This window comes from Coregonus lavaretus, assembly GCF_964263955.1.
Source record: "Coregonus lavaretus genome assembly, contig: HAP1_SCAFFOLD_296, whole genome shotgun sequence".
Classification (NCBI taxonomy): Eukaryota; Metazoa; Chordata; class Actinopteri; order Salmoniformes; family Salmonidae; genus Coregonus; species Coregonus lavaretus.
The window spans coordinates 265,764-290,324 of record NW_028156611.1 but is presented as its reverse complement, the minus strand read 5'-3'; the positions used below and the strand labels follow the sequence as shown (position 1 = coordinate 290,324).

Here is a 24,561-nt window from a genome sequence, read left to right as displayed (position 1 = left end):
ACAGACTGACATGACAGTTAGACAGTGTGACTGATTGACATGACAGTTAGACAGTGTGACAGACAGACATGACAGTTAGACAGTGTGACAGACAGACATGACAGTTAGACAGTGTGACAGACAGACATGACAGTTAGACAGTGTGACAGACAGACAGACATGACAGTTAGACAGTGTGACAGACAGACAGACATGACAGTTAGACAGTGTGACAGACTGACATGACAGTTAGACAGTGTGACAGACTGACAGACATGACAGTTAGACAGTGTGACAGACTGGCATGACAGTTAGACAGTGTGACAGACAGACAGACATGACAGTTAGACAGTGTGACAGACAGACATGACAGTTAGACAGTGTGACTGACTGACCTGACAGTTAGACAGTGTGACAGACAGACATGACAGTTAGACAGTGTGACAGACAGACATGACAGTTAGACAGTGTGACAGACTGACATGACAGTTAGACAGTGTGACAGACTGACATGACAGTTAGACAGTGTGACTGACTGACATGACAGTTAGACAGTGTGACAGACTGACATGACAGTTAGACAGTGTGACTGACTGACATGACAGTTAGACAGTGTGACAGACTGACATGACAGTTAGACAGTGTGACAGACTGACATGACAGTTAGACAGTGTGACAGACTGACATGACAGTTAGACAGTGTGACAGACAGACATGACAGTTAGACAGTGTGACAGACTGACATGACAGTTAGACAGTGTGACTGACAGACATGACAGTTAGACAGTGTGACAGACAGACAGACATGACAGTTAGACAGTGTGACAGACTGACCTGACAGTTAGACAGTGTGACAGACAGACAGACATGACAGTTAGACAGTGTGACTGACAGACATGACAGTTAGACCGTGTGACAGACTGACATGACAGTTAGATAGTGTGACTGACAGACTGACATGACAGTTAGACAGTGTGACAGACAGACAGACATGACAGTTAGACAGTGTGACAGACAGACATGACAGTTAGACAGTGTGACAGACAGACATGACAGTTAGACAGTGTGACTGACAGACATGACAGTTAGACAGTGTGACAGACTGACATGACAGTTAGACAGTGTGACAGACAGACAGACATGACAGTTAGACAGTGTGACAGACAGACATGACAGTTAGACAGTGTGACAGACTGACATGAAAGTTAGACAGTGTGACAGACAGACAGACATGACAGTTAGACAGTGTGACAGACAGACTGACATGACAGTTAGACAGTGTGACAGACTGACATGACAGTTAGACAGTGTGACAGACAGACTGACATGACAGTTAGACAGTGTGACAGACTGACATGACAGTTAGACAGTGCGACAGACTGACATGACAGTTAGACAGTGTGACAGACTGACATGACAGTTAGACAGTGCGACAGACTGACATGACAGTTAGACAGTGTGACAGACTGACATGAAAGTTAGACAGTGTGACAGACAGACAGACATGACAGTTAGACAGTGTGACAGACAGACTGACATGACAGTTAGACAGTGTGACAGACTGACATGACAGTTAGACAGTGCGACAGACTGACATGACAGTTAGACAGTGTGACAGACTGACATGACAGTTAGACAGTGTGACAGACAGACAGACATGACAGTTAGACAGTGTGACTGATTGACATGACAGTTAGACAGTGTGACAGACAGACATGACAGTTAGACAGTGTGACAGACTGACATGACAGTTAGACAGTGTGACAGACAGACAGACATGACAGTTAGACAGTGTGACAGACAGACAGACATGACAGTTAGACAGTGTGACTGACAGACATGACAGTTAGACAGTGTGACAGACAGACAGACATGACAGTTAGACAGTGTGACTGACTGACATGACAGTTAGACAGTGTGACAGACAGACTGACATGACAGTTAGACAGTGTGACAGACAGACAGACATGACAGTTAGACAGTGTGACAGACTGACATGACAGTTAGACAGTGTGACAGACAGACAGACATGACAGTTAGACAGTGTGACTGACTGACATGACAGTTAGACAGTGTGACAGACAGACAGACATGACAGTTAGACAGTGTGACTGACTGACATGACAGTTAGACAGTGTGACAGACAGACTGACATGACAGTTAGACAGTGTGACAGACTGACATGACAGTTAGACAGTGTGACAGACAGACAGACATGACAGTTAGACAGTGTGACAGACAGACTGACATGACAGTTAGACAGTGTGACAGACTGACATGACATTTAGACAGTGTGACAGACTGACATGACAGTTAGACAGTGTGACTGACTGACATGACAGTTAGACAGTGTGACAGACTGACAGACATGACAGTTAGACAGTGTGACAGACTGACATGACAGTTAGACAGTGTGACAGACTGACAGACATGACAGTTAGACAGTGTGACAGACTGACAGACATGACAGTTAGACAGTGTGACAGACAGACAGACATGACAGTTAGACAGTGTGACAGACAGACAGACATGACAGTTAGACAGTGTGACAGACAGACAGACATGACAGTTAGACAGTGTGACAGACTGACTGACATGACAGTTAGACAGTGTGACAGACTGACAGACATGACAGTTAGACAGTGTGACAGACAGACTGACATGACAGTTAGACAGTGTGACAGACTGACAGACATGACAGTTAGACAGTGTGACAGACAGACTGACATGACAGTTAGACAGTGTGACAGACAGACTGACATGACAGTTAGACAGTGTGACAGACTGACATGACATGACAGTTAGACAGTGTGACAGACAGACAGACATGACAGTTAGACAGTGTGACAGACAGACAGACATGACAGTTAGACAGTGTGACAGACAGACTGACATGACAGTTAGACAGTGTGACAGACTGACAGACATGACAGTTAGACAGTGTGACAGACAGACAGACATGACAGTTAGACAGTGTGACAGACAGACAGACATGACAGTTAGACAGTGTGACAGACAGACAGACATGACAGTTAGACAGTGTGACAGACAGACAGACATGACAGTTAGACAGTGTGACAGACAGACAGACATGACAGTTAGACAGTGTGACAGACAGACATGACAGTTAGACAGTGTGACAGACAGACAGACATGACAGTTAGACAGTGTGACAGACAGACAGACATGACAGTTAGACAGTGTGACAGACAGACAGACATGACAGTTAGACAGACACATACAAATATTCTGGGGATGAGTATGCGCATTTAATTAGGTCTGCTTTCATATTGTTGAGTAATGGGATAAAGTTATCTTTATATAGTTGTTGTCACTTACTGAGCATCCTAAGTATTTTATATATTTTTTAGTCCACCCTCAACATAAATTAACATGGACAAAATTATAATAATGGCATTACTGGAACCATGTCGTCCAAAAAGTTATACTTTTGAATCATCTGTCCATAGAACGTTCTTCCAAGAGTCTTGATGATCATCCAGGTGCTTTTTGGCAAACTTGAGTCAACTTTTTGGACGAGATGGGTCCCATTATGCCTGGTGAAAACCAAACACTGAATTCCACAGTAAGAACATCCTACCAAAGGTCAAGCATGGTGGTGGTGGTGTGATGGTTTGGGGATGCTTTGCTGCCTCAGGACCTGGACGACTTGCCTTAATAGAAGGAACCATGAATTCTGCTCTGTATCAGAGAATTCTACAGGAGAATGTCAGACCATCCGTCTGTGAGCTGAAGCTGAAGCGCAGCTGGGTCATGCAGCAAGACAATGATCCAAAACACACAATCAAGTCTACATGAAAATTGCTAAAAAGCAACAAATTGGAAGTTTTGGAATGGCCTAGTCAAAGTCCAGACCTAATCCCAATTGAGATGTTGTGGCAGGACTTGAAACGAGCAGTTCATGCTTGAAAACCCACACGTCACTGAGTTAGAGCAGTTCTGCATGGAAGAGTGGGACAAAATTCCTCCACAGCGACGTGAGAGACTGATCAACAACTACAGGAAGCATTTGGTTGGAGTCATTGCAGCTAAAGGTGGCACAACCAGTTATTGAGTGTAAGGGGGCAATTACTTTTTCACACAGGGGAATTGGGTGTTGCATAACTTTGTTTATGAAATAAATGAAATAAATATGTAATTGTTGTGTTATTTGTTCACTTATGTTCCCTTTATCTAATATTAGGTTTTGGTTGAAAATCTGATAACATTCAGTATCACAAATATGCAAAAGTAGAGAAAATTAGAAAGGGGGCAAATACTTTTTCATAGCACAGTATATATATTTGCATCGCAGTGCTAGCTGTGCCACTAGAGATCCTGGTTCGAATCCAGGCTCTGTCGTAGCCGGCGAGACCCATGGGGCGGCGCACAATTGGCCCAGCGTCTTCCAGGGTAGGGGAGGGAATGGCCAGCAGGGATGTAGCTCAGTTGGTAGAGCATGGCGTTTGCAACGCCAGGGTTGTGGGTTCGATTACCACGGGGGGCCAGTATGAAAAATAAAGAAAATAATGTATGCACTCACTAACTGTAAGTCGCTCTGGATAAGAGCGTCTGCTAAATGACTTAAATGTAAAATCTACCCCCTAAAAAAATATATATTTATATTCTAAGGTTTTAGAATATTCTGAAAATATTTGTAGCAGTTTTCAATATTGGTTGGGTATATCAGGAGATCGTCTGCAAATAAGTTTAGTTGATATTCATGTTTAACATTACTGATACCGGTTATGTTTGGGTCCTGTCTAATTATTTCTGCGAGCGGTTCAATTGCCAGTGCAAACAGAAGGAGGAGAGGACATCCGTGTATTGTGCCCCTTTCTAAAGTAATTTCATCTGATAAAGTATTATTTGTGTGTATTTTTGCTTTAGGACATTTATATAACATTTTTATAAAAATTATTATTCCAGCCGGGAAAGTTGAAAGCTTCCAAAGTTTTGATTAAAATAGCTCACTGGAGACGGTGGAAAGCATTTCGGCATCAACAGCCATTATTGATGAATCTATATATTTTTCTTCATTTTTTTTGCGTATTTTATTAAACTGAAACATGTTCTTGTATTAGTTTGTAAGTGTCTGTTTTTAATAAACCCTGTTTGATTGAAATGTATAAAGTCTGACTGCATCCTTATGACCCAATACCTCTGTAATTGTTCTGTCTCTTTGCATTAACGTGACTAATTTTCAACGAGATTTAATGAATAGAAAATAACTGACACTGAATTATGCAGGGCTCAGTTCAGATTCTTTGCTGACTAGTAAGGAAGTCTCCTCACGTGGTTATTTTAGGCCTCTGTACTCTGGCCGTGGGAGAACACTACCACCTACTGGTCAATGGAACAAAATGCACCCTGTCAAATATACAGTTCGTAGGCATTCTACTTCTTCTGTCAGTAAGCCTACACTCTTAGAATAAATAATGTAGTTATACATACAGTAGAAGTCGGAAGTTTACATACACTTCAGGTTGGAGTCATTAAAACTCGTTTTTTCAACCACTCCACACATTTCTTGTTAACAAACTATAGTTTTGGCAAGTCGGTTAGGACATCTACTTTGTGCATGACACAAGTAATTTTTCCAACAATTGTTTACAGACAGATTATTTCACTTATAATTCACTGTATCACAATTCCAGTGGGTCAGAAGTTTACATACACTAAGTTGGACTGTGCCTTTAAACAGCTTGGAAAATTCCAGAAAATGATGCCATGGCTTTAGAAGCTTCTGATAGGCTATTTGACATCATTTGAGTCAATTGGAGGTGTACCTGTGGATGTATTTCAAGGCCTACCTTCAAACTCAGTGCCTCTTTGCTTGACATCATGGGAAAATCAAAAGAAATCAGCCAAGACCTCAGAAAAAATATTGTAGACCTCCACAAGTCTGGTTCATCCTTGGGAGCAATTTCCATACGCCTGAAGGTACCACGTTCATCTGTACAAACAATAGTATGTAAGTATAAACACCATTGGACCACACAGCCGTCATACCACTCAGGAAGGAGACACATTCTGTCTCCTAGAGATTAATGTACTTTGGTGTGAAAAGTACAAATCAATCCCAGAACAACAGCAAAGGACCTTGTGAAGATGCTGGAGGAAACAGGCACAAAAGTATCTATATCCACAGTAAAACGAGTCCTATATCAACATAACCTGAAAGGCCGCTCAGCAAGGAAGAAGCCACTGCTCCAAAACCGCCATAAAAAAAGCCAGACTACAGTTTGCAACTGCACATGGGGACAAAGATCTTACTTTTTGGAGAAATGTCCTCTGGTCTGATGAAACAAAAATAGAACTGTTTGGCCACAATGACCATCGTTATGTTTGGAGGAAAAAGGGGGTTGCTTGCAAGCCGAAGAACACCATCCCAACCGTGAAGCACGGGGGTGGCAGCATCATGCTGTGGGGGTGCTTTGCTGTAGGAGGGACTGGTACACTTCACAAAATAGATGGCATCATGAGGAAGGAAAATGATGTGGATATATTGAAGCAACATCAAGACATCAGTCAGGAAGTTAAAGCTTGGTCGCAAATGGGTCTTCCAAATGGACAATGACCCCAAGCATTCTTCCAAAGTTGTGGCAAAATGGCTTAAGGACAACAAAGTCAAGGTATTGGAGTGGCCATCACAAAGCGCTGACCTCAATCCTATAGAACATTTGTGGGCAGAACTGAAAAAGCATGTGTGAGCAAGGAGGCCTACAAACCTGACTCAGTTACACCAGCTCTGTCAGGAGGAATGGGCCAAAATTCACCCAACATATTGTGGGAAGCTTGTGGAAGGCTACCCGAAACGTTTGACCCAAGTTAAACAATTTAAAGGCAATGCTACCAAATACTAATTGAGTGTATGTAAACTTCTGACCCACTGGGAATGTGATGAAAGAAATAAAAGCTGAAATAAATCATTCTCTCTACTATTATTCTGACATTTCACATTCTTAAAATAAAGTGGTGATCCTAACTGACCTAAAACAGGGAATCTTTACTAGGATTAAATGTCAGGAATTGTGAAAAACTGAGTTTAAATGTATTTGGCTAAGGTGTATGTAAACTTCCGACATCAACGGTAGTTATATAGTTATATATAGTTATATATAGTAATCTAGTTATACATAGTTATATAGTTATCTAGTTATACATAGTTATATAGTTATATAGTTATATAGTTATATAGTTATACATAGTTATATATAGTTATCTAGTTATACATAGTTATATAGTTATCTAGTTATACATAGTTATATAGTTATCTAGTTATACATAGTTATATAGTTATCTAGTTATACATAGTTATATAGTTATATAGTTATCTAGTTATCTAGTTATACATAGTTATATATAGTTATCTAGTTATACATAGTTATATATAGTTATCTAGTTATACATAGTTATATAGTTATATAGTTATACATAGTTATATAGTTATATAGTTATACATAGTTATATAGTTATCTAGTTATACATAGTTATATAGTTATCTAGTTATACATAGTTATATAGTCATCTAGTTATCTAGTTATACATAGTTATATAGTTATCTAGTTATACATAGTTATATAGTTATCTAGTTATACATAGTTATATAGTTATCTAGTTATACATAGTTATATAGTTATATAGTTATATAGTTATATAGTTATATATAGTTATATAGTTATACATAGTTGTGTAGTTATACATAGTTATATAGTTATCTAGTTATACATAGTTATATAGTTATCTAGTTATACATAGTTATATAGTTATCTAGTTATACATAGTTATATAGTTATAGTTATATAGTTATATATAGTTATATAGTTATACATAGTTGTGTAGTTATACATAGTTATATAGTTATCTAGTTATACATAGTTATATAGTTATCTAGTTATACATAGTTATATAGTTATCTAGTTATACATAGTTATATAGTTATATATAGTTATATAGTTATACATAGTTGTGTAGTTATACATAGTTGTATATCAGTTCTATATTATATAAGTTCTATATAGAACCAAAAAAGGTTTTATTGCTTGTTTCATACGAGGCACCCCTGTTGAGAAAAAAGAAGAAGCCTTCCCACTGCTCTTGCTAGTTTCACTGCTTACGTTTCGCTCTCGAGGCCTTCATCAGAGCGTTTGTGAGGGTTTTTAATGTGCACCCTTATTTAGACATTGCTCCACCCACATCCGTTCTATGCATCCAATGGGGTTGGAGTCGAAGGGAAAGTAAACGTGTTACTAAATATAACAATGTGTGACGTCTCCTCCCGTTGCACCCCTCCGGCGCTCTGATTCGCCGGTCTACTGAGCCACCGGTCTGAGCTTATCACCTCGGCAACACCGGAATGGAAACCCAACGCACCCTAAACACCTCCCAGCGCACCTGCACCTCATCATCTCATCACCACCCTTATTTAGCCCCGGACTGTTCTAGGCGATATTGTGCGTGATTGTTAATGCGTCGTGTCGTTTACCCTGTCGTTGTTATTGCGCTTGCTCATTGTTAAGTAAACCTTGCCCTTGTTAATTCCTGCGTCTTCGTCCTGCCTCTTCGTATAATCAGTACGCGTCACACAACGTGCATTTCATAAGTATACATGGAACCCTAAAAGATTCTATAGAACTCTAATGAACCCCCTTTTTTTTCTAAGAGTGTAGACTACAAATGATTGTTTGTAGCATATAAAGCTAAATAAATGTTGAAGACAACTTGGCGTGAAGCATGCCTAACTGGAAATACAAATATGATAACTTGGCGTGAAGCATGCCCAACTGGAAATACAAATATGATAACTTGGAGTGAAGCATGCCCAACTGGAAATACAAATATGATAACTTGTAGTGAAGCATGCCTAACTGGAAATACAAATATGATAACTTGTAGTGAAGCATGCCTAACTGGAAATACAAATATGATAACTTGGCGTGAAGCATGCCTAACTGGAAATACAAATATGATAACTTGGCGTGAAGCATGCCCAACTGGAAATACAAATATGATAACTTGGAGTGAAGCATGCCCAACTGGAAATACAAATATGATAACTTGTAGTGAAGCATGCCTAACTGGAAATACAAATATGATAACTTGGCGTGAAGCATGCCCAACTGGAAATACAAATATGATAACTTGTAGTGAAGCATGCCTAACTGGAAATACAAATATGATAACTTGGCGTGAAGCATGCCTAACTGGAAATACAAATATGATAACTTGGAGTGAAGCATGCCTAACTGGAAATACAAATATGATAACTTGGAGTGAAGCATGCCTAACTGGAAATACAAATACGATAACTTGTAGTGAAGCATGCCTAACTGGAAATACAAATATGATAACTTGGAGTGAAGCATGCCTAACTGGAAATACAAATATGATAACTTGGAGTGAAGCATGCCTAACTGGAAATACAAATATGATAACTTGGAGTGAAGCATGCCTAACTGGAAATACAAATACGATAACTTGGAGTGAAGCATGCCTAACTGGAAATACAAATATGATAACTTGGCGTGAAGCATGCCTAACTGGAAATACAAATATGATAACTTGGCGTGAAGCATGCCTAACTGGAAATACAAATATGATAACTTGGAGTGAAGCATGCCTAACTGGAAATACAAATAATATGATAACTTGGAGTGAAGCATGCCTAACTGGAAATACAAATATGATAACTTGGAGTGAAGCATGCCTAACTGGAAATACAAATATGATAACTTGGAGTGAAGCATGCCTAACTGGAAATACAAATATGATAACTTGGAGTGAAGCATGCCTAACTGGAAATACAAACACGATAACTTGGAGTGAAGCATGCCTAACTGGAAATACAAATATGCGAAGACTATAATACACGTCTACTGTATGATTTATTCCCAAATGGCACCCTATTCCCTACATAGTGCACTACTTATGGCCCGATCCCTATCTGGTTAAAAGTAGTGCACTACACAGGAAATAGGGTGCCATTTGGGAAATCATTATCTGCTTCTTGAAAGCAGCGCACCCTCCCACGCATGTGACACACACAAAGAGGAAGGAGAAAACCAATATTTCCAGTCGGTCAGGTGTTCTTGACATTTGCATAACTACCAGGAAGTTCCAGTAAATAAACCATTTGTCCGTTGGACCGACCTTCCTTCAGGGGAAATTTTGTGTAGCTACCGTCAGTAGACATTTCCTGGATTCCCCGTGTGAATGGCGTCTTGTGTATAGTCTGTTTAGTACAGCCTACTGTGTTGAACACCACATGCGCCTTTACAGATTAGAGAGAGTTTTTCTTAGTTTCTGTCATGATGGGTGCGCTACAGTCGTGATTCCCTAAAACAGTTGGACATGTGTTGTTGCTTTTTGAGCTGGGAAAATGATTTGCGGGAGGAAAGCTACTTGCTTTTGACTGAACAAAAATGAAACTACTTCTCATGGTGGGATTGTTGTTGGCGTTTGTCTCTACCTCATCAAGTCTCCGGATTTTGGAATGGCCCAAACTAAACTGTACTCAACAGGTAAGTGTTGACTGACTTTGGAATGGCCCACACTAAACTGTACTCAACAGGTAAGTGTTGACTGACTTTGGAATGGCCCACACTAAACTGTACTCAACAGGTAAGTGTTGACTGACTTTGGAATGGCCCACACTAAACTGTACTCAACAGGTAAGTGGTGACTGACTTTGGAATGGCCCACACAAAACTATCCTCAAGACAAACTACTAATTTATTTGATCATAATAAGATAAATATCTTATCAAAAGAGATGACTACTAATTCTATCATTCTTTGAAGTTGTCATATTAAGGAAAATGCCACTAATCTCAGCAATTACATTTATTTGTAATGCATTACAAATAATTAAAGGACCAATTTACAGCCTTGCGATGTCACCAGGCAGGCCAAAACTCCATCCCACTAAAACAGCTCTTACACTAAAAGGGCATTATCATCATTTTCACAATTCCACAGTATTATTCCAACCTCATAGTGTGGAAATATATATATAAAACACAGGAAAATCACGTTTTTGTCTGCACTGGGCCTTTAACAGAAATACATGATTTAATGAATCACACATTATAAGTTGTTGTCGTTTCTTGTCCTATGGTTTTCCTCTGCTCATGTGTCTGTGTGTGGTTCTCTTTTTTTTGCAGGGTTTGAGATGCGAAGCCAACATCAGTGAGTATTATCTCTAACGTACCATAGAGCTCTTAATATTGGTCCAGACAGTGTTTTACAGTGTGTGCTTATGTGTTCAAATGAGGTGGAATCACGGTTCATTTTGGACATGATAGTTGAAAAACATTTATTTTCAATGTAGACATATTGAATTAAAATGAAACTCTCCTCTCCTCTCCCTCTCCCTCTCCCTCTCCCTCTCCCTCTCCCTCTCCCTCTCCCTCTCCCTCTCCTCTCCCTCTCTCCTCCCCTATAGATAACTGCCTGGATAAAGAGTGGTTGAAGCCTCGGCGCTACACCCCTAACGGTCCAGTGAACCTAGAGGTGGAGGTGGACACCAGAAAAGATGAGGAGGGACACCTGGTACCTGTTTTAGTGGCACGATGGAAAGCTCCGGATGACGGTGGGTTGACTGGCCAGTATCACAAATGTCACATGACCTTGCCACCCTATTCCCTATATAGTACACTAAGCAATAGGGTGCTATTTGTTAGATGTGGAATAAGTGGAGAGGAGCACTGGAAGTATACTGGCAGTTTGTAACTTTGATATTTCTTCTTCTTCTTCTTCTTCTTCTTCTTCTTCTTCTTCTTGTTCTTGTTTTCTTTTTGTTCTTCTTCTTCTTGTTTTCTTTTTGTTCTTCTTCTTCTTGTTCTTCTTCTTCTTGTTTTCTTTTTGTTCTTCTTCTTCTTGTTCTTCTTGTTCTTGTTTTCTTTTTGTTCTTCTTCTTCTTGTTTTCTTTTTGTTCTTCTTCTTGTTCTTCTTCTTCTTGTTTTCTTTTTGTTCTTCTTCTTCTTGTTCTTCTTCTTCTTGTTTTCTTTTTGTTCTTCTTCTTCTTGTTCTTCTTGTTCTTGTTTTCTTTTTGTTCTTCTTCTTCTTGTTCTTCTTCTTCTTGTTTTCTTTTTGTTCTTTTTGTTCTTCTTCTTCTTCTTGTTTTCTTTTTGTTCTTCTTCTTTTTGTTCTTCTTCTTCTTCTTCTTCTTGTTCTTCTTCTTCTTGTTTTCTTTTTGTTCTTCTTCTTCTTGTTTTCTTTTTGTTCTTCTTCTTTTTGTTCTTCTTCTTCTTCTTGTTCTTGTTCTTCTTCTTCTCCTCATCAGGAAGTATTAGTTCCCTGAAAGGAACAGAGCTTCATGTTCTGATGATGGCCACAAACCAGTATCTGTGTGTTCGATACGAATTCCTCGATAAGATACCCATGCGTAATCCAGCATATGAAAAGGTAGGCCTTCGTTACAAGTGATCAATTTAATGATAAATATCCATTCTTACATGACACTCCCAAGTAAACAGAATATCTATTTTCTCTCAGTGGTCTTTCTCCCTGGATCGAGTGGTGGTTGAACCCGGCCTGTCGTACGTTGTCTCAGTCTCCAACCTCCCCAAACCAAACCTGAAGTACTCTGGTTATAACATCAATAAAACCGTCACTGTCCCAGGTGAGAACGATACATTTAGGTGAGATTAGTAAAACACAGGTTGGATAAGTGTAGATACTTTGTACAGTACTCCGCTATCTATTCCTACTGCACATTGGATTGGCATCAGCAGCTTTGCATTCAATACCTGAAACATACTTGTTAGAACGTTTAGTTCATAATTCAATTCAACCATATACAGTGAGGTGATAGATGTCATTTCACCTTAGATTGTAAACAGCCCAAGATACAGAGGAGTAAGGTGTGTCTGGACAGTGGTGAGTGACCAATCACATTACTATTGTGTTATATGAAGTGGTGAGTGACCAATCACATTACTATCATGTTATATGAAGTGGTGAGTGACCAATCACATTACTATCATGTTATATGAAGTGGTGAGTGACCAATCACATTACTATCATGTTATATGAAGTGGTGAGTGACCAATCACATTACTATCATGTTATATGAAGTGGTGAGTGACCAATCACATTACTATCATATTATATTAAGTGGTGAGTAGTCAGTGTTGTGACGTCCAAGAGACCAGTTGGTTGTTATTAATTAATTAGCATTTAGTTAAATAAATATATTCAAATCAAGTCATACAGGTATAACACACATATTGTATTATGACCAGTGCTTGACTTGGGCTGAGATAGGTGCCGGGACTCATTTTGGGCGTCGGTACTGTTCATATCTAGGGCCAGGAGCTCCACAGTAAGAGGTGGATGAAGTCAAGTAATAGAAGGGAGGATGGGAGCAGAGGAGGAAGGAGGAGGAGGAGTTGAGGTGCTGGTACTCGGTTCCGACATTGTTTCCTTTTGTTTTTTGTATAAAGGGAGTCTGTGGAGGCCCAATGCTACGTTGGAGCGGTCCACCGGACCACAAGGCAGAGCCGTGCTCACTGTCGGGTTCAGTACAGACCAGCGCTCACAGAACTACAGAGTCTCGCTGCAGTGCTCCAATGACAGACACTGGCAGGACACAGACATGGTATGGTTATTAAGGTTATGGATGGCTTATGAATGTATTATGAAGTCGGTAGGTCTGATATGCAGGTGCCCTTTAACTAAGGACGCGTCCCAAATGACACCCTACTCCCTATCAAGTGATAGCTTATAGGGTTCTGGTCAAAAGAAGTGTCAAAATAAGTGCACTATATAGGGAATATGGAGCCCTACTCTAAGTGTTAGGGTTTTTTACACCCTTCTCTCTGCTTAAAGAAGTGTATCGTCAGTAGAATTGTGTCTGTAGCTAGCTACATGACGTCAAAGACATTGGTACTGAAGACGTGTTGTTTCCCTTCCAATGGTTTGACCTAGAACATTTTAGATTTGCAAAGCAAGACACTGCACATCCTGTGTCACACTTCATCGCTGTGGTTCTTCCCCAGATTTTAATCTTTCCCCCTCATCAATCTACACACAATACCCCCCACAATGACAAAGCAAAAACAGGTTTGTAGACATTTTTGCAAATGTATGAAAAATAGAAAAACTGAAATATCACGTTTACGTAAGTATTCAGACCCTTTACTCAGTACTTTGTTGAAGCACCTTTGACAGCGATTACAGCCTCAAGTCTTCGTGGGTATGACGCTACAAGCTTGGCACACCTGTATTTGGGGAGCTTCTCCCATTCTTCTCTGCAGATCCTCTCAAGCTCTATCAGGTTGGATGGGGAACGTCGCTGCACAGTCTATCCAGTGGTGTTTCAAGTCTGTGCTCTGGCTGGGCCACTCAAGGACATTCAGAGACTTGTCCCAAAGCTTGGCTGTGTGCTTAGGGTCATTGTCCTGTTGGAAGGTGAACCTTCACCCCAGTCTGAGGTCCTGAGTGCTCTGGAGCAGGTTTTCATCAAGGATCTCTGTATTTTGCTCCGTTCATCTTTGCTTCGATCCTGACTAGTCTCCCAGTCCCTGCCAGTGAAAAACATCCCCACAGCATGATGCTGCCACCACCATGCTTCACCGTAGGGATGGTGCCAGGTTTCCTCCAGACGTGACGCTTGGCATTCAGGCCAAAGAGTTCAATCTTGGTTTCATCAGACCAGAGAATCTTGTTTCTCCTGGTCTGAGAGTCTTTAGGGGCCTTTTGGGCAAACTCCAAGCGAGCTGTCATGTGCCTTTTACTGAGGAGTGGCTTCCGTCTGGCCACTCTACCATAAAGGCCTAATTTGTAGAGTGCTGCAGAGATGGTTGTCCTTCTGGAAGGTTCTCCCATCTCCACAGAGGAACTCTGGAGCTCTGTCAGAGTGACCATCGGGTTCTTGGTCATCTCCCTGACCAAGGCCCTTCTCCCCCGATTGCTCAGTTTGGCCGGGCGGCCAGCTCTAGGAAGAGTCTTGGTGGTTCCAAACTTCTTCCATTTAAGAACGATGGAGGCCACTGTGTTCTTGGGGACCTTCAATGCTGCATAAATGTTTTGGTACCCTTCCCCAGATCTGTGCCTCGACACAATCCTGTTTCGGAGCTCTACGGACAATTCCTTCGATCTCATGGCTTGGTTTCTGCTCTGACATGCACTGTCAACTGTGGGATCTTATATAGACAGGTGTGTGCCTTTCCAAATATATGTCCAATCAATTGAATTTACCACAGGTGGACTCCAATCAAGTTGCAGAAACATCTCAAGAATGATCAATGGAAACAGGATGCACCTGAGCTCAATTTCGAATCTCATAGCAAAGGGTCTGAACACTTATGTAAATAAAGTATTTCTGTTTTTTATTTGTAATAATTTTGAAAAAATGTCTAAAACCCTGTTTTCGCTTTGTCAATGGTCCCGTGTAGCTCAGTTGGTAGAGCATGGCATTTGCAACGCCAGGGTTGTGGGTTCGTTTCCCCACGGGGGGACCAGTATGACAATGTATGCACTCACTAACTGTAAGTCGCTCTGGATAAGATGGTCTGCTAAATGACTAAAATGTAAAAAATGTGGTTATGGGGTATTGTGTGTAGATTGATGAGGATTTGATAAGGCTGTAACGTAACAACACGTGGAATAAAGGGAAGGGGTCTGAATACTTAAAGGGAAGGGGTCTGAATACTTAAAGGGAAGGGGTCTGAATACTTAAAGGGAAGGGGTCTGAATACTTAAAGGGAAGGGGTCTGAATACTTAAAGGGAAGGGGTCTGAATACTTAAAGGGAAGGGGTCTGAATACTTAAAGGGAAGGGGTCTGAATACTTTCGGTATGCTCTGTATGTACGTCTATGATGGAGAGATCAAGAAGAAAGATGAGTGAGTTCACATCTTCTGTTTTTCTTCAGACCAACCAAACATTGCTGAATGTAGCGTTTGACCTGGAGAAATGGCCCCAGACCTGTTGCCGTTTTGATGTGGAGGTAAGTCTTCCTTCAGACCAACCAAACATTGCTGAATGTAACCTTTTTGACCTGGATAAAATGGCCCCAGACCTGTTGCCGTTTTGATGTGGAGGTAAGTCCTCCTCAGAAATTCACAACTTCCTCGTTCCGTCGAATTGCCGGCGATGTTCAGCTAGCTAGACTTTCCAAGCGGAGGTTTATGATGTAGACTTCCTGATAGTGGAACTGTTCCTGAAGAAAACAACAACTGTTTCAATGTAGCCTCATGTGTCCTCCAGATCCAGCCGTTTTTTAGCCGTTGCAGCAACGACTGCGTACGTAGAAGGAAAACGTTCAACATATGTGGTAGGTTCATAAACAAAGTCTATTTATTACATGGTAAAAGAAGATCTATTTAATCTTCTCCGCTAACAAAACGGTTGGTGTGATTCCAGGGACCGCTCCAACGGTGTTAACTGAAGACTCTTCCTCTCCTAAAACCTACACTGTCGTAGCGGCGGCGGCGGTGGTGGTGGTGGTGGTGGTCGGCGGAGTGGTCTGTTGGGTTGTCTATCAACTACGGAGACGGAGAAAGAAAGGTTGGTTGAGGAGAGACACCGTTATCACTCAGTTAACATTTCTCACTTATCTCTTCAGTTAATTAGTCAAAATATATTGGAAATTGGTTATTCAGTGCTCCTTAGTGACAAACAAATTATTATTTGACAAGTCTCTATTTGACTTACTTTAACTCTTCGGAAATGCAGGCATTAATATAATATGCTTCATTACTGCATAGTCATGTAGCCATAACCAAATGCATGACATGAATTAAGACATTAGCAGAATATGATGGTTAAGAAATTAGGATGAAATTTGGGTGTAAATGGTCCGTGAAATAGAGGCGCATAAATGAGCAGACGGATCAAATCAAATCAATGAGTTGTGAATTAGAATCGTGGAATGAATTGAGTATCAGGCCATTGACAGACATGGAAACAATGTAAAAGATCTACAAATGGATTTAAATTTCAACCGGTACAACATCTGACTTCCTGTTCATAGCTTCATCTTTCTAGTTGATGCTATTATTGGTCTTCTTTATCTTTATCTCTCTCTCTCTCTCTCTCTCTCTCTCTCTCCCTCTCTCTCTCTCTCTCTCTCTCCCTCTCTCTCTCCACTCCTTCTCTCTCTCCCTCTCTCTCGCTCTCTCTCTCTCTCTCTCTCTCTGTGTCTCTCCTTCTATCCCTCCCCCCCTCTCCTTCAGTCCCACCAGGCCCCTCTCCCCCAGCTGTAGAGCCAGAGGCCCAGACTCCTCATCCTCCCAGGGTTCCTCCCAGGGTGTTGGTGATCTACTCTCAGGACCACCCTCTCTACAGGAAGATAGTCCTGAAGCTCTGTGCCTTCCTGCAGGCCAAGTGTGGAACAGAGGTGGTGTTGGACCTTCTAGACACAGCCTGGCTGGGCACTGTGGGGCGACTACCCTGGCTGGAGTGGCAGAGGCAACAGGTGGGTAGACGGCAGGAGTGCTGATCTAGGGTCCAGTGTCCCTTGTTCATGTGATATCCTTCAGTATTATCGAAAAGGCTAAACTGCTCCTAGCTCAGCAGTCCTGCTCTGAAACACTTTATGAATACAGGTCCAGTAGGGAAGAGGACTAGACAGATGGGGAGTAAAAGTGGGAGACAAACTGACAATCTGAGGGTTGTTGGTTTCAGACCCTGCACCGTTGTTCCCTTTAGTAAGGCACTTGAACAAGACAGAAAATAAATCTGTCTCCACAGATAGACAGATTGACAAATCTGCTCCTCTCCTCTCCTCTCCTCTCCTCTCCTCCCTCCTCTCCTCTCCCTCTCTCCTCCCCCTCTCCCCCCTCCTCTCCTCCCCCTCTCCTCTCCTCCCCCTCTCTCCTCTCCTCTCCTCTCCTCCCCCTCTCTCCTCTCCTCTCCTCTCCTCTCCTACAGGTCAACAAATCATCAGACAAGATCCTGGTCCTCTGTTCTCGTGGTGTTCAGGCCAAGTGGAGGGCGATGTGCGGCCAGAGTCGTGTGACGTTAAGAGAGGACCTCCGGTCGCCCATTGACGACATGCTGACCCCGGCCCTCAACCTCTTCCTGCCCGACATGCAGCAGGCCGCCGCCCTGGGGAAGTACATGGTGGCCTACTTTGACGATGTGGGCAGCGAGCGCGACGTGCCGTCTGTCTTCGACATCGCTGTGAAGTACAAGCTGATGAAGCACTTTGAGGAGCTCTGCTTCAGGATCCTGGATAAGGAGAAGTACGCACCAGGACAGGTCAGTTTGTTGATGGGATCTCCCTATGCTTCCTGTCTGGTCTGTTGCGTTGTACCCTGGCGTTTGGGACAGGTACAGACAGTCTGGTCCTAGCTTTCTGTTGTTGCGTTGTACCCTGGCGTTTGGGACAAGTACAGACAGTCTGGTCCTAGCTTTCTGTAGTTGTGTTGTACCCTGGCGTATGGGACAGGTACGGCCAGTCTGGTCCTAGCTTTCTGTAGTTGTGTTGTACCCTGGCGTATGGGACAGGTACATCCAGTCTGGTCCTAGCTTTCTGTAGTTGTGGCCAAAGGTAATAGAGAGGGCCAGAATGGAAATAAGGTGCATACGCACAAAAAGCTTATTATTTTTCTCAAATGTTGTGCACAAATTTGTTTAGATCCCTGTTAGTGAGCATTTCTCCTTTGCCAAGATAATCCATCCACCTGACAGGTGTGGCATATCAAGAAGCTGATTAAACAGCGTGATCATTACACAGGTGCACCTTGTGCTGGGGACAATAAAAGGCCACTCTAAAATGTGCTGAGGAGTATTTCTGTCTGTAATAAAGCCCTTTTGGGGGGGAGAACTCATTCTGATTGGCTGGGCCTGGCTCCCCAGTGGGTGGGCCTATGCCCTCCAAGGCCCACCCACGGCTGCGCCCCTGCCCAGTCATGTGAAATCCATAGATTAGGGCCTAATGCATTTATTTCAATTGACTGATTTCCTTATATGAACTGTAATTCAGTAAAATCTTTGAAATTGTTCCATGTTGCGTTTTATGTTTTTGTTCAGTATATTTTAAACGTGTCAAATAAAATGAATTAATTCATTCAATCAGGTCAGCCACATCGAGGGGATCGGAGTGGAAGAGTACTTCAAATGTCCGTCGGGGAGGGATCTGCGTGACGCCATCGAAGCCTTCCAGGTGTTCCAGCTAGAGAACCCGGACTGGTTTGAACAGGAGTGTGTTGACATCAACGCAGAGGAGGAAGTGGTCGCAGTAACAGAGTATGATGCTCTACTGGAACAGCCGGTCGCTCCTGTTCTAGAGTTTGTTCCAGAATACAGGAAGGGGCCTCCTGTTCTAGAGTTTGTTCCAGAATACAGGAAGGGGCCTCCTGTTCTAGAGTTTGTTCCAGAATACAGGAAGGGGCCTCCTGTTCTAGAGTTTGTTCCAGAATACAGGAAGGGGCCTCCTGTTCTAGAGTTTGTTCCAGAACACAGGAAGGGGCCTCCTGTTCTAGAGTTTGTTCCAGAATACAGGAAGGAGCCTCCTGTTCTAGAGTTTGTTCCAGAGTACAGGAAGGGGCCTCCTGTTCTAGAGTTTGTTCCAGAATACAGGAAGGGGCCTCCTGTTCTACAGTGTGTTCCAGAATACAGGAAGGGGCCTCCAATCTCCAGCTATGATGTAGAGATCAATGAAAACAGCCAGGGAGTCCAGGTCTTGACTCCTGAAGTGAAAGTGGAAGGTAAGGTTATCAGAGGGGTTGGGTAGCCTGAAAGGAGTGGAATGATAGCACAAACAGCCCAGGCTAGGGGTTGGGTAGCCTGACAGGAGTGGAATGATAGCACAAACAGCCCAGGTTAGGGGTTGGGTAGCCTGACAGGAGTGGAATGATAGCACAAACAGCCCAGGCTAGGGGTTGGGTAGCCTGACAGGAGTGGAATGATAGCACAAACAGCCCAGGCTAGGGGTTGGGTAGCCTGAAAGGAGTGGAATGATGGCACAAACAGCCCAGGCTAGGGGTTGGGTAGCCTGAAAGGAGTGGAATGATAGCACAAACAGCCCAGGCTAGGGGTTGGGTAGCCTGAAAGGAGTGGAATGATAGCACAAACCGACTGGTGCCCAGGCTAGGGGTTGGGTAGCCTGAAAGGAGTGGAATGATAGCACAAACCGACTGGTGCCCAGGCTAGGGGTTGGGTAGCCTGAAGGAGTGGAATGATAGCACAAACCGACTGGTGCCCAGGCTAGGGGTTGGGTAGCCTGAAAGGAGTGGAATGATAGCACAAACCGACTGGTGCCCAGGCTAGGGGTTGGGTAGCCTGAAGGAGTGGAATGATAGCACAAACCGACTGGTGCCCAGGCTAGGGGTTGGGTAGCCTGAAGGAGTGGAATGATAGCACAAACAGACTGGTGCCCAGGCTAGGGGTTGGGTAGCCTGAAAGGAGTGGAATGATAGCACAAACAGACTGGTGCCCAGGCTAGGGATTGGGTAGCCTGAAAGGAGTGGAATGATAGCACAAACAGACTGGTGCCCAGGCTAGGGGTTGGGTAGCCTGAAAGGAGTGGAATGATAGCACAAACAGCCCAGGCTAGGGGTTGGGTAGCCTGAAAGGAGTGGAATGATAGCACAAACAGACTGGTGCCCAGGCTAGGGGTTGGGTAGCCTGAAAGGAGTGGAATGATAGCACAAACAGCCCAGGCTAGGGGTTGGGTAGCCTGAAAGGAGTGGAATGATAGCACAAACAGACTGGTGCCCAGGCTAGGGGTTGGGTAGCCTGAAAGGAGTGGAATGATAGCACAAACAGCCCAGGCTAGGGGTTGGGTATCCTGAAAGGAGTGGAATGATAGCACAAACAGACTGGTGCCCAGGCTAGGGGTTGGGTAGCCTGAAGGAGTGGAATGATAGCACAAACAGACTGGTGCCTAGGCTAGGGGTTGGGTAGCCTGAAAGGAGTGGAATGATAGCACAAACAGCCCAGGCTAGGGGTTGGGTAGCCTGACAGGAGTGGAATGATAGCACAAACAGCCCAGGCTAGGGGTTGGGTAGCCTGAAAGGAGTGGAATGATAGCACAAACAGCCCAGGCTAGGGGTTGGGTAGCCTGACAGGAGTGGAATGATAGCACAAACAGCCCAGGCTAGGGGTTGGGTAGCCTGAAAGGAGTGGAATGATAGCACAAACAGACTGATGCCCAGGCTAGGGGTTGGGTAGCCTGAAAGGAGTGGAATGATAGCACAAACAGACTGGTGCCCAGGCTAGGGGTTGGGTATTCTGAAAGGAGTGGAATGATAGCACAAACAGACTGGTGCCCAGGCTAGGGTTTGGGTAGCCTGAAGGAGTGGAATGATAGCACAAACAGACTGGTGCCCAGGCTAGGGGTTGGGTAGCCTGAAAGGAGTGGAATGATAGCACAAACAGCCCAGGCTAGGGGTTGGGTAGCCTGAAAGGAGTGGAATGATAGCACAAACAGACTGGTGCCCAGGCTAGGGGTTGGGTAGCCTGAAAGGAGTGGAATGATAGCACAAACAGCCCAGGCTAGGGGTTGGGTAGCCTGAAAGGAGTGGAATGATAGCACAAACAGACTGGTGCCCAGGCTAGGGGTTGGGTAGCCTGACAGGAGTGGAATGATAGCACAAACAGACTGGTGCCCAGGCTAGGGGTTGGGTAGCCTGAAAGGAGTGGAATGATAGCACAAACAGCCCAGGCTAGGGGTTGGGTACAGCAGAAAACCTTTCTGTCTAGTATGGATGAATAAAGTATTCTTCTTCCAGGTGATGGGACGTCTGTGCTGGAGGTTCTTCCAAGGGTCAGCTCTGACAGCCACCAGGTCTACCCATCATACCCAGTCGTTGAGGCCCCACCCGGGGTACTTATCTCTGATCTGTACCCCCATGCCCTGGACAGTCAACCCTGTGGGTTGTCAGATCTTCTTCTGAGTGAGCCACCCCTGGCCAGAGAGAACTGTCTCCGCCTACAGGAGAGGTCGGGAACAGCAGACCGCTGCCCTCTAGAGAGCGAGGAAGAGGAGGAGTCATACAGTCCTTCATCTTGTCAACCCTCTGCTGACACCCTGGAACAACTGATGTCTCTCCAGCTGTCACTCTGTGGCCTCGGCGCTATCCCAGAAACCACCTCTGTGTCCACAGAGAATGGCTACCAATCACAGCAGCCTGTAGAGATGGACCTATCACTTCCTGTCAAGATGGGCCAATCACAGCTGTCCTTCAGCTCCATCCAGGTTACCCCACCTGTACCGACGGATAGTCCGATTCAGTACCTCCCTCCCCTGCCAGAGATGGAGGAGGGTGGGGAGGTGATGAACCCCGCTGCCCAGGAGAAGAGACCCATCAGTGGGTCAGACCAGGGATACATCTCCAGGAGTTCCTTCCAGCAGGACTCTCCTGTAGACTCCCCTGTAGGAGGGGCCAGCGAGAACCTACTGGCGGCACTGGCCAGGTTACAACAGGACCTCTACCTGAACCAGTAGATACTCTGGGTTCTGCAATAAAATGCAGAGGGAACGTTCTAGAAAAACTGGTGTTAATCAGACGCTCTGGATCATAAACACTTTAGTTCTTTCAGATTGTTACGACATTATTGTCTATACAGTTGTTCTGCTTTCCTGTTTTGAAAAATGACGCGCGACCTTGAATCAATGAATCAGGCAATGGGTTTGTACAGCATAATCCATAGATTTAGTTCTGATATCACTTTCTTATATCAGGTTGTACAGGACAATAAAACTGATCATGTCCATATTTCAGATATACAATGTGCAATTTTTTACACATAGAATTTGCTTTCTGTAGACAATAACCAGTTTCTGTTTTCCTGTAAACGATTTGGGAATCAAGGGTTCGTCCCAAATGGCACCCCTATTCCCTACATAGTGCACTACTTTTAACCAGAGCCCCAGTCAAAAGTAGTGCACTATGTAGGGAATAGGGTGCCATTTGGGACTCAGAGAGACATAGGAAACGTTCATGCTGGGAACATAGTATCTGTTAAAAATAAATCCCATTTAATGGGTTCAACAAGACAGGAAACGTTCATGCTGGGAACATAGTATCTGTTAAATATAAATCCCATTTAATGGGTTCAACAAGACATAAGAGACGTTCATGCTGGGAACATAGTATCTGTTAAATATAAATCCCATTTAATGGGTTCAACAAGACATTGGAAACGTTCATGCTGGGAACATAGTATCTGTTGAATATAAATCCCATTTAATGGGTTCAACAAGACATTGGAAACGTTCATGCTGGGAACATAGTATCTGTTAAATATAAATCCCATTTAATGGGTTCAACAAGACATTGGAAACGTTCATGCTGGGAACATAGTATCTGTTGAATATAAATCCCATTTAATGGGTTCAACAAGACATTGGAAACGTTCATGCTGGGAACATAGTATCTGTTAAATATAAATCCCATTTAATGGGTTCAACAAGACATAGGAAACGTTCATGCTGGGAACATAGTATCTGTTAAATATAAATCCCATTTAATGGGTTCAACAAGACATAGGAAACGTTCATGCTGGGAACATAGTATCTGTTAAATATAAATCCCATTTAATGGGTTCAACAAGACATAGGAAACGTTCATGCTGGGAACATAGTATCTGTTAAATATAAATCCCATTTAATGGGTTCAACAAGACATAGGAAACGTTCATGCTGGGAACATTGTATCTGTTAAATATAAATCCTGTTTAATGGGTTCAACAAGACATAGGAAACGTTCATGCTGGGAACATTGTATCTGTTAAATATAAATCCCATTTAATGGGTTCAACAAGACATAGGAAACGTTCATGCTGGGAACATAGTATCTGTTAAATATAAATCCCATTTAATGGGTTCAACAAGACATAGGAAACGTTCATGCTGGGAACATAGTATCTGTTAAATATAAATCCCATTTAATGGGTTCAACAAGACATAGGAAACGTTCATGCTGGGAACATAGTATCTGTTAAATATAAATCCCATTTAATGGGTTCAACAAGACATTGGAAACGTTCATGCTGGGACCAGGACCATAGTATCTGTTTTCTATTTCTCATTTTGCTAAAACACAAATGAAATGTAGTCAGTCAGTGTCAGTCTTGGACTCTTTTAAAACAGTATTCTACATCCAAGAAAGAACGCCTTTGGTCGTCCTTTGCTTCCTCTATTGGGCTATACTATACATATGATTAAAACATATTTTTGTCAGAACATACACTACCAGTCAAAAGTTTGGACACACCTCCTCGTTCAAGGGTTTTTCTTTATTTTTACTATTTTCTACATTGTAGAATAATAGTGAAGACATCAAAACTATGAAATAACACATATGGAATCATGTAGTAACCAAAAAAGTGTTAAACAAATCAAAATACATTTTTTTATTTGAGATTCTTCAAAGTAGCCACCCTTTGCCTTGATGACAGCTTTGCACACTCTTGGCATTCTCTCAACCAGCTTCACCTGGAATGCTTTTCCAACAGTCTTGAAGGAGTTCCCACATATGAAAAAAAATAATGTATGCACTCACTAACTGTAAGTCGCTCTGGATAAGGGCGTCTGCTAAATGACTAAAATGTCAATATGCTGAGCACTTGTTGGCTGCTTTTCCTTCACTCTGCCGTCCAACTCATCCCAAACCATCTCAATTGGG

General features: G+C 42.9%; 1 protein-coding gene across 1 annotated transcript; it reads left to right on the top strand.

Annotated features, from left to right (window-relative positions):
* The first annotated feature begins 9,947 nt into the window (after nucleotides 1-9,947).
* On the top strand, nucleotides 9,948-22,650 carry il17ra1a (interleukin 17 receptor A1a). Its single transcript, XM_084200173.1, has 14 exons — nucleotides 9,948-10,502; nucleotides 11,144-11,168; nucleotides 11,425-11,571; nucleotides 12,265-12,386; nucleotides 12,477-12,603; nucleotides 12,813-12,860; nucleotides 13,427-13,581; nucleotides 15,858-15,932; nucleotides 16,193-16,259; nucleotides 16,349-16,492; nucleotides 17,161-17,402; nucleotides 17,858-18,187; nucleotides 19,008-19,638; nucleotides 21,664-22,650. The coding sequence occupies exons 1-14, from the start codon at nucleotides 10,404-10,406 to the stop codon at nucleotides 22,377-22,379; spliced, it is 2,928 nt and encodes a 975-aa protein (XP_084056299.1). The 5' UTR covers nucleotides 9,948-10,403; the 3' UTR covers nucleotides 22,380-22,650.
* The last annotated feature ends 1,911 nt before the right edge of the window (nucleotides 22,651-24,561 follow it).